This window comes from Carassius auratus, chromosome 14 (assembly GCF_003368295.1).
Source record: "Carassius auratus strain Wakin chromosome 14, ASM336829v1, whole genome shotgun sequence".
Taxonomy (NCBI): Eukaryota; Metazoa; Chordata; class Actinopteri; order Cypriniformes; family Cyprinidae; genus Carassius; species Carassius auratus.
The window spans coordinates 5,064,977-5,075,987 of record NC_039256.1 but is presented as its reverse complement, the minus strand read 5'-3'; the positions used below and the strand labels follow the sequence as shown (position 1 = coordinate 5,075,987).

General features: G+C 37.6%; 1 protein-coding gene across 2 annotated transcripts; it reads left to right on the top strand.

The window, feature by feature from the left end:
- Window positions 1-2,259: 2,259 nt before the first annotated feature.
- Window positions 2,260-7,162, top strand: LOC113113469 (SLIT and NTRK-like protein 4). Of its 2 annotated transcripts, XM_026279655.1 has the most exons (3): window positions 2,260-3,295; window positions 3,844-6,147; window positions 6,731-7,162. In XM_026279655.1, exons 1-3 carry the CDS (start codon window positions 3,227-3,229, stop codon window positions 6,737-6,739), a joined length of 2,382 nt encoding a protein of 793 aa, XP_026135440.1. In that variant the 5' UTR covers window positions 2,260-3,226; the 3' UTR covers window positions 6,740-7,162. The 2 variants fall into 2 exon arrangements, with proteins under 2 accessions (XP_026135440.1, XP_026135439.1); XM_026279654.1 differs by having other exon boundaries at window positions 2,262-3,295; window positions 3,844-7,162.
- The last annotated feature ends 3,849 nt before the right edge of the window (window positions 7,163-11,011 follow it).

Here is an 11,011-nt window from a genome sequence, read left to right as displayed (position 1 = left end):
TATTTATTTTATATCTTTGACATCCACTGTGTCACATACACTAATGATATCAAAATGTTATTTTCCACCATGTTTAAGTTTTTATTTATTTGTTATCAGTGACTCACAGAAACGCATACATAAAATTAGCGTCTTAGTGAGCGAAGAAACATAGCAAAACAAAAAGAACATAAATGTATAGTCTAAATATAGATTGATATTTTTTTTCTAGAAGTAAATGAGGCAAGAAAAGGTATAAGATTTAAGTAAATGAATAGTAATTGTTGGTGCCTGCTTTTGTTGGGCAGTAAGTTTAGGGTAAAAAAAAAAAAAACACAAAAAACAACAACAACAAATATATAAATAAATAACCTATGCACACATTGAGCTCCGACATTAAATGTGGATTAAATTAAGGCATTTTCAACCAAACCAAGAGACAAAACTGTGTACAAAACTAACAACATTTATATATTTTTATTGTCATCACCACTATTGGTATTTTTCTTCTTCTTCTTCTTGTTAGTTAAAAATAGGAAGTTGTTTAACATATCAAAGACGGAACCTTGAGAGAGGCAGACACAAAAACCAGAACAACCCCCGTATTCACAGAGCAAAGGCTGTCACTTCACACTAAACACCCAGACTGAAAGTGTTTATGCCATACCTTGGTATAAACAGAAATGTACAAAATATGAACAACTGCGACAATGCTGCCCAGCTGATAAATGATTGAAAGAAGTGGGAATTTATTGTGATTACTGGCTCTCTTAAGCAATAAGCTTCAATAATTTTCCAAACTAGAAGGTGCAGACCATCACTGTTATACTATAGTTAAGGGCTTAATAAATATCTAATTATTCTTTCACATTGATCCAACGGATTTTGTTCAGAGCTAGTTATCACAATTTAATAATTTATTTTTCTTTATAGATACGTAGAGTAATGTCTATACAAATATGTATATATAATGGATTTTTAGAACATGTAAACATTAGGAAAAAAGGAAAAAAAAAAACAGTGCATAGGAAATAACAGTCTTTTTTTTTTTTTTCTGGATATCAGAAACATAAATTTATAATTTAAAAATAAAACTGAAAAGTATAAAACAATTTCCTCAAACTGATATTTATTAGAAATATGCTCGTTCTTCTTTTAGTTAAATTATTTTGTTTCATCATTAAGTTAATCATTAGAGTGTTCACATATACTCAACACACAGTATGATATTGAACTTTTAGTTGATCTGGTATGTTTTTATAATTGTTCTCCAAAACAATAGATCGAGGGAGAGAGAGAAAGAGAGAATAAGGATTTTTGACTGAAATTCGTTTCTTATACAGACAATGTGACAACCTCGCCGTTTACCACCGTTTACCATCTCCCCCATATCAGATCATACGCACCATTAACTAAATATAAAGCAAATCTATACATATAAAAAAAAAAAAAGCTTGGAGTTCAATCCATTTTATGTGCTAAATCTCATTTATTTCTGCCAGACGAGGGCGCCGTGCTTGATCTTATTTCATTTTATTTTTTTATTATTATTTTATTTTTTCTTGGTTCAACATTAACCCACTGCTGATCCATACAGTACACGACAGACACGGAAATCCCAACGCTTATATGTCCTCTAACTCGGCTTTTTTTTTTTCCTGTTACATCTTCATAATCTCAAGGTTTAATCATAACTGCTTCCAGTTGCAGAGCATGCACGGCATACATTCAGTTAAACACATGCATGAGCACAAATCAATGTTCAGGTTATTGGAAAGACATAAGAAGTCGATAAAACGGCGCACCTGTTGTCTATCAAGAATGAATCACCATCCCTGGCGAACTGTCAAACTATAAAGATTTATTGCTGTGCGTGCAACAGCTCAAACTAATGTGAGTGACTTTGCCGCAGTTTCCGAATGCGGTGCCACACAATATTAAAATAGTAAAATAAAGAGAATAAAGAATCCCACGCGTTAAATCACCCTGCTGCTGCCAGGCAACCGGGCGCGTACAAACTGGCCTTGATCCAACTAAAGATTACGCGTCGCCATTTCCAGAGATCCCTCAACGACAGACACAGGAGAAAGAGAGCTTTATAATGCTCACTATTGACTGTTTCAGAGATATTTGAAGTTAAATGGTTCTTCAATATTTTCGACCTGTCAATCGCCCTCCCTTCTCTCATTCTCTCTATCTCTATAACAAGCACACGCACGCACACACGCACGCGCGCGGTGTTAATAGAAACATTGTAAAATAAAGAATAAATTAATAAAATAAAATTCTAAAAATACGCTCTAAATCCTGGAGCGCTGCTGTAAGGAAATCTGTTACGCGCGCACGAACTGGCCGGGATCCAACTAAAGATTACGCGTCACCATTCCCAGCGATCCCTCAACGAAAGATACTAGCAGAGCACATTATAATGTTCACTAGTGAGTGTTTAAGGGGTATCTGAAGTTGAATTGTGTTCCTTAATATTTTCGCCCTGTTAACCCACCGCCCCTTTGCTCGCTTTCCTCTCTCTCTCTCTCTCTCTCTCTCTCTCTCTCTCTCTCTCTGCATCTCTGCATTTTCTCTCCTCCCGTTTCACCGTGTGGGAAGCTCAATGCAGCAACAAAACCAACATACTTAGAAAAAGACGAGGTGGAATAGTTGGTTTATAAGACTGGTCTCATTATTCGGACGAGGACTGCACCAACAATACTTACTTTGACGATGTGGTGTAAGGTGGCATCTCTTTTCGAGCGTATTTTACTCAGCTGAATTATTAGACATCAGAGCACGTAGTTTCTTTTCCTCTTATCTCGCAACTTGCATAATCCCAAGAAACGACAGGAATCAGCTGGAGTCGATTTCCGATGTTCAGTAATCGTGTTGAGCCGCGACGCGCGATGGACTGTTGCGATTAATTTATTAAGATCTGTATCAGTGTTTTATTTGTTATTTTATTTTTTTCTCAGAACTGTTGAGCGAAGTGTCCGTTCAAATTGCCTCTAAACTGATGCTCAGATCTTTCAAAGGAAGAATGATGGACTTGCTCTGCATCCAAATTCACCACTTGCTATTCCAACATTTTCATTTTGGTTTCGAAACGAATTCATTTTTTCAGCGCAAATACGCAGCGCCGTGTTTGAGATGCCTCTAAAGAGCTCAGTAACCTCGGGATTTTATGACACAATATATGTTTTGTACAAGTGGAGCCTGACGAGAGAGGCTGAGACTGAAATCTGAACCTGACTGAATGGGAATCCTCTCTTGGCGCTCCCAGTGTCCGGTCTTATCTGAAAAGGAGGAGATATTAACATTGCCGGTGAGTGTTGAATTCTTATCTTTTTTTATACATTCAGTTATTTGTCGGCAAGGCTTGGTAATCAAAAGGGCATGATCTATTTGTACAGAATTTTAAATTACGTTTTTGTGAAGATGATAATACTGTCTTCTGTATGCGATTGAAAGAGACTTTCTCCCCCTTTTCAAATCACAGAAACACAAGAAATACGCTGATGCATACATTCATTGCGGTGGTAGTCACACTACGTCAGTGTATTAAAATTATATATAGGTTTTTCCAAGTATATATATATATATATATATATATATATATATATATATATATATATATATATATATATATATATAATTTAGTTGTGGTGCTTGTAGATACTGATTGATTTATTTTCAGTGTAGGCTCAGATATTATGTTTGGAACCAAGAGGCACATAACAGGTTTTTCCAAGTTCTTTGTGTGCACAGAGGGCTTTTTAAACACCCCTGCTGTAAGATCTTGGCATCAGCTGTGTGACTCAATGGGAAACAGGCATGTGTTTTGATTGTTTGTTTGTTTTTCCCCCCTCTAAGGTTACTAAATGGTTTACTGGGGGATTTATAAAAGGCAAAATGCTGCTGCTTGTTCTGTTGGCCTTTTCCATATCGGGTTCATTTTGTGACTCGGATTCGGACCTCAGAGCTGAGACCTGCAGTGCTTGCTCCTGCATGTCCATCGAGAACGTCCTCTATGTGAACTGTGAGAAAATAACTGTGTACAGACCTACACAGCTGCAGCCACCGGTGTCCAGCCTCTACCATTTAAATTTCCAGAACAACCTTTTGTACATCCTTTACCCCAACTCTTTTGTGAATTTCACCCACGCAGTCTCACTTCAGCTGGGGAACAACAAACTCCAGAACATTGAGGGAGGGGCCTTTGTGGGGCTTAGTGCATTGAAACAGTTGCACTTAAATAACAATGAGTTAAAAGAGCTCCGTGCCGACACTTTCCGAGGGATCGAGAACTTGGAATACCTCCAGGCTGACTACAATTTAATCAAGTTTATTGAGAAAGGAGCCTTCAACAAATTACACAAACTGAAGGTTCTCATTTTAAATGACAATCTGATTCAAAGCCTACCTGAGAACATTTTCCGATTCGCATCCCTTACTCACTTGGACATAAGAGGGAATAGGATACAGAAGCTTCCTTATCTCGGAGTTCTGGAGCACATTGGGCGGATAGTGGAATTGCAATTGGATGACAATCCGTGGAATTGCACTTGTGATTTGTTACCTTTGAAAGCCTGGTTGGAGAATATGCCCTATAACATTTTCATTGGAGAGGCTATTTGCGAGACCCCTAGTGACCTGTATGGCCGACTCTTGAAGGAGACTAATAAGCAGGAGCTGTGCCCCATGGGCACAGGCAGTGACTTTGATGTGCGCATGCCCCCCTCCCAGCCCGAGGGTGGGTTAACCATGTCCAATGTGGCACCTTCAACCATAGCAACTTTAGTGACCAAACCACCCAAATCGATCAATCCCTCTAAAATGCATGTAAATGGGATTGTCGCTGGAACTAGAATCCCTCCCCTCTCCTGCCCCCAGCCCTGCACATGCAAAGCTCAGCCTTCTGACTTTGGCATTAGTGTCAGCTGTCAAGAAAGAAACATTCAGAGTCTGGCAGATCTTGTACTTAAACCGCCAAATGCCAAGAAATTGCACCTTAGTGGTAATTACATCCGAGATATCAGTCCCACCGACTTCCAAGGGTTTGAGGGGTTAGATTTATTACATTTGGGCAGCAATCAAATATCCACCGTCCAAAAAGGTGTGTTTGCAAATCTTACCAATCTCCGTAGGCTGTACCTAAATGGAAATCAGCTGGAGCAGCTGCACCCTGAAATGTTTCTCGGTCTAAGTAACCTCCAGTATCTCTATTTGGAGTACAATGCCATAAAGGAGGTGTTAGCCGGGACATTTGACTCCATGCCAAATTTGCAGCTCTTGTACCTGAATAACAATGTGCTCAGAAGCCTGCCTGCATACATCTTTGCTGGTGTTTCTCTCGCCAGACTTAATCTAAAGAACAACCACTTCATGACTCTGCCTGTGAGTGGCGTCCTAGACCAGCTCAAATCTCTCACTCAGATAGACCTGGATGGCAACCCTTGGGAATGCTCCTGCGATTTAGTGGCTTTGAAACTCTGGCTCGAGAAGCTGAATGAAGGGGTCGCTGCCAAAGGGGTCAAGTGTGTGTCTCCATTGCAATTCTCCAACATTGAGCTGAGGGAGCTGAAAAATGAGATCATGTGCCCAAAGCTCATAGCCAGGCCTCCTTTCATCCTGACCAGCGCCACCCCTGTCCTCACATCGCTGTCACCTGCCGGAGTTGGCAAGGCACCTCCCAGCGGTCCTGTGCCCTTGTCTATTATGATATTGAGCATACTGGTAGTTCTGATCCTCACTGTCTTTGTGGCCTTCTGCCTGCTGGTCTTTGTGTTGAAACGGAACAAAAAGCCAGCGGGAAGACAGGAGGGACTCGGCAATCAGGAGTGCGGCTCCATGCCTCTCCAGATCCGGAGGCACAATCATAAATCTAACAAGAAGGATGACCTGGGTGGAGAGACCTTCATCCCGCAGACCATCGAGCACATGGGCAAAGCTCACACGTGTGGAATTAGAGACTCAGAGCCGGGTTTCAAATTTTTAGACTCTGAGAGACAGAAAATGATGTTGCGCAATAGCGCAGACAAAGACAAGGACTCTCTGCCCCTGGACCCCAGGAATAGATTAAGCACCATTGATGAGCTGGACGAGTTCTTACCGCGACGAGACAGCATGTTCCTCCACAACTACTTGGACAGCAAAAAGGATTTCAACAGTATAGGGGTGAGTGGCTTTGAGATCCGTTACCCCGAGAAACCACATGACAAAAAAATGAAAAAATCATTGATAGGGGGCAACCACAGTAAGATAGTGATTGAGCAGCGTAAAAGTGATTATTATGAACTAAAGGCAAAACTGGGAACCCCAGACTACCTTCAAGTATTAGAGGAACAGACAGCCCTCAGTAAATTCTAGAACATGATCTTCACCTCCCCCGTAATGACAAAAGTGCCTTAAGACAAATCTTAAATCTGACCAATGGAATACTGGACACGTTTCATTACACAACACGTAACTCCCTTAGAATCGATGGCTTTGTTAAAATTACATTTTTTTTTTTTTTTATGTTTGTGATGCCATTAAGAGTTAAGAATCACATCAGTCAGTATCCTTAAAAAATATATATATAATAAAAAAAGAAATGAAAAAAAAACAACAACAACAAAAAAAAAACAATCGTAGTTCGCTGCTATTGAAATGAATTCCATCAAATTCCACTGAGCTTTGTTTTTACCAAATGATTGGGACATGAAACGGTGTTGAGTGTACTTCATATTGACCCTTCTTCATTGTGTTTGGTTGGAAGTATTTTTAGGCATCTTGGGATGACAAAAACAAATGGAAGTGGAAGAAATGGAAGTTGACACATGCTTGAAAGTGGTGGAATACCCCAGACTCCCCTCTCTTGGATTATATTTTGACACTTTTGGGGACTTGAAACTCTTGGATTTTATTATATCTGAAGGTACTGGCAGCCAACCTCCGTACATTTTGGATTATTCAAATTATCTGTAAAGAGCCATTTGATATCGTTCTACTGAAATGTGATTCTTCTCAAAGTGTTTGGTTATGGCACCTGACAGGACATTCATGAACTCAAGAGAAACTAAACAGCTGCTTGCCATGTAAGCGTATATGGATTTATTTTGTAAGTCAACATTATTTGTATTTGTGGGGGAGTTGTGTAAATTACAACAGTTGACAATTAAATTCAACAGTCTCATCAAGAAAAAAAAAATATATATATAGTGGATTCAAGAAAAATATGGAAAATCAAAAAAAAAGAAAAAAGAAAAAAAAAAAAAAACATTGATGACCACTGTCACCTGTCAATTCGTAGTTTAACTTCATATTTAATTTATTTTTCTATGCAGAATTATTTAAAGAATATTGGTACTATTTAACAATTTCAAGGGACATTTTGAATGCTCTAGTGATACAGGCAAGCTCTGAATCGAAAATTCTTTTCTGACCTGAGTTACATTCTGAATTCCGCTGGTGGCTGACCAACAGAGGCATACAGATGACGGTGATGTCATTTTCACTGTCACGTTGCACGAGGTGAGGCTTCCTAGTGTATCACGTCTAACCGTTTGCTTATTCTTATATCCCAGAGCAACTTGTAAAAGGTTTCTTATTAACAATATGCAACCAAATAAGTGTGCATTAACGTGATATGATTCTGGATAGTACAAACGCATTGTGGGAATTAAGTTCTAATTGGCTGTAATTTACTGGACTCCTGGAGAGAATTGTCTTCTTTGTGACTTAATTCGCCGTATGAAAAAGGCTACAGATTTGGTCAGAATCATATCACTTTTCATGTGCAATATTATTATGCTCAATCATATTAGCTTGAAATCTTTGTTTTGTTTTTTGTTCAAATTAATATTACAGAAAGAGAAAGCTTTTTTTTTTAAAAGAAGAAAAGGCTTAATTTCATTCAGTCTTTACTTAAAAATATTAAGTTAACGATTGTTTAAAATAGAATGTACCATGAGAGATAAAAATAAATACAATTTTATATCAGTCATGAGAAATCTGTATATTGGTTATTAATTTCATTGTGCAATCCTGTTGAGGTCAAGGTATTAAAAGCCAATATAATTTGCTCTGTCTTTTCTTTCTTTCTTTCTGTTTTTTTTTTTTTTTTTTTTTTTTCTATTTACAGAAGTGTTATAATGTTTTGTTGATCGTTAAAGTTGCTTCTCAAATAAAAGGCCCTGAATGCTCTTACAGAAACTTTGGGAAATTAAGTGTTTTGTAGATTTTTAATCTAGTAATGCTGTTAAACACTCACTCTTTCTCCTTGGTATACAGTAGGGATCAGGTTTCCAAAGGTCTTACCTTCTCTAGTTTTCAAAAAGAGATTCATCTAAGATGCAGAAGATCACTTGACTAGACAAAAGATAAGAGAACCATAAATGTTAGTTGAATCGCGTGCTGTTGATGATGTGTGTGTGAGAGAGAAGTGTAAGAAAGAAAAAAAAAAAGATTATAACAGGATCATGCTGTAGAGAGGCTCTTGATGGTCCTTCTCGTGTGTACTTCATCTAAAACATCATGTGTGAGGCTCTGCATGTCTAATCATCTTGGCATGTTAAGACGATATGTCCAAATGTTTAAGTAGAAATTACTACTTGTGCAAACGTCTGATGGGGGTTTTTCTTTTCTTCACAATAATGAATTATATTTTGGATCCTGTCTGCATTGACTAGTATATGAGCAGCACTTTGAGCAATTTAGAGTCTTTTTTTTTTTTTTTTTTTTTTTGCTTTTTTTTTTTTTTTACATACAAGTTGATAAAGTATTTCATCATGATATGTTGTTTGGGATATATATATATATATATATAGTTGTCACCCAACCACTATTCAAGTCTTTTAAATATCAGTCTATTAACAGACCATGTATCTTTAATGCATACACATTTTTTTCTTACACCAAAATATTAATTTGCAATTCGTCAGTTACCAAGAAAATTGGGGAAAATGCATTACAATTGCCCCAAATCTTCTCTATATAAGTTTTTTTTTTATTTTTATGTATTTTATTTTTATTTATTTTTTACTACATTTTGTAGATAAAGAACCTACGATTGTTGAATTTCTTAAATTCCTTGATTGCTAAAGTACCCAACCACACCCTCCCCCACAACAAACACACACACACACACACCATCAAGTTGGCTTTGTTTTTTAAGATGCTCTCTTGTTTGAATTTTAGTGTACTGTGACTTTAAGGAAAATATTATGCCTCCGCGTTAGACTGTGGCATTTAAAATGCAGTTTTAAGTATAAAACTGTGAGTGCACTTTGACATTTCGAGATGGATGGTTTACAGTAAAGCTCATTTTAGAAAGGCCAAGCTTAAGGCAGTTACTAAACTATTATTTATTAATTTTTTCATGTAAATGAGACTTCCTAGTGCACTAATTAATGATTGTACTGGAGGCCTGCATAATTGTGAATTTGTGACTCATGCTAGCTAATGTTTCCTTGACAACCACACTTTTGATATTTTTTATTTATTTATTTATTTTCATTTTTTGGGGATGTAGTTGCATTAAATGAGGCAGGGAGAAAATGCATTGGTCCATGGCTGAACACAAGCGCTTCAGTATTACACAGTTTGTGTGAACAGCATCTCCTCTCTCTTCCCTCATCACCTGTTTCTGCTCTATTTGACGCAGAAGTGTTTAGCTGCAGTAACATGCACAATGCCGAAGGCAAGATTGAGTGTTCAGATGTAGTCCTTTTTCATTACAGTCACAAACAATAAGCTCAGCAGACCCGGTGTGCCATTTCTCTGGCAATTTGGACATACTGAACCCTTGGAACTTGTAGTTAAAGTGGAAAATGCAGGTGTTTTTGTGGTCTGAAACTGACTGGTGCAGACGAGCATAGAGTCTTCTCCGGGGCAGAAGCAGCGCCAGCCATTTTCACAGATATAGAGGACAGCTGCGAGAAAGAAAAAGAAGAAGCCTGTTTTGTAGTTTTGGCTTGGCCTCCTTTTCAATTTGATTTGAAGGAAGTAAACAAATCACTACTGCCTGTTGTTGGTGACAGGTTTACACAAAGAGTTTGGTGACAGGAACATCAGGGACAATACAAAAATGCTTTACGTCTCTCTTTAAAATGTGACATGAGACATGACAGTAGCACAACAGCGATGTTTCACGTGAAGAGGGTGAGAGGGTGTCTCAAAGTAGGGGCACAAGTGTGTGTGTGTGTGTGTGTGTGTGTGAGAGAGAGAAAGAGAGAGAGAGAGAGTTTTACAAATTGTACTGCTAAAGGCATTCTTATATCAGGGAGAAAATAGAGGAATTACACTGCAAGCCATCCCTTTTATATAAAGGAATAAATTAAATAAAAAATATCTCTAGTCTTAAAACAATTAAAATCATAGTCTTACATTTAAACATAATAACTCCCTCTGCATTTGAAATGCTTCTTCTGCTATTAGAATAATATTAGCTGATAATATGCATAGCCAAACATTATATCTTTCCCATCCTCACTTCTTGAGCTATTTTCCGCTGAATTTTGTTTTTCGCATGAACACAAAATGCATTGTGAATGCCGTTTCATGTTGCTTTTAAAGATCTCATGAAATATAAACCACTTCGTGCACCAAAGTTTTTTTTCATTTTCTTTGCAATGAATAACTCCATACATAAATATGAGGTTAAATGTAAAAAGGAAAGAAAAACGCAGGGCATTAGCAGTTTATGAATAAAATGTTTCATAAGCTGTCCCACCTGAAGTGCACACCTAAACATGTTTTATTAGCCTATTTCTAGCAAGGAAACCTCTGACAGATTTTGTTAAAACGTTGACAGCCTATTATTTAGTCTTTAAATGAGTTTACGATCATTCTCGCCTTTTCTCTTTCACAGTCAGATTCCAATTAGTTTTCTGCCTACATGTGTAAAGAATGTAATTTTGCTATTTGGTTTTGTATACTCTTCCAGTGATTTCCCTATGGAAGGAGAATTACCTAGTCGTCGGATACAAATTCACCCTCACAATTCAGTCGGATGTAAACGAATAAGACAAAGAAATAGAGACACTGGATGCTCAGGTGT

Coding starts and splice junctions, on each gene's coding strand:
- LOC113113469 (XM_026279654.1), top strand. CDS start 3,227: ATGGGAATCCTCTCTTGGCGCTCCCAGTGTCCGGTCTTATCTGAAAAG. Junction 3,296..3,843: donor AGGAGATATTAACATTGCCG/GTGAGTGTTGAA, acceptor CCCCCCTCTAAG/GTTACTAAATGGTTTACTGG.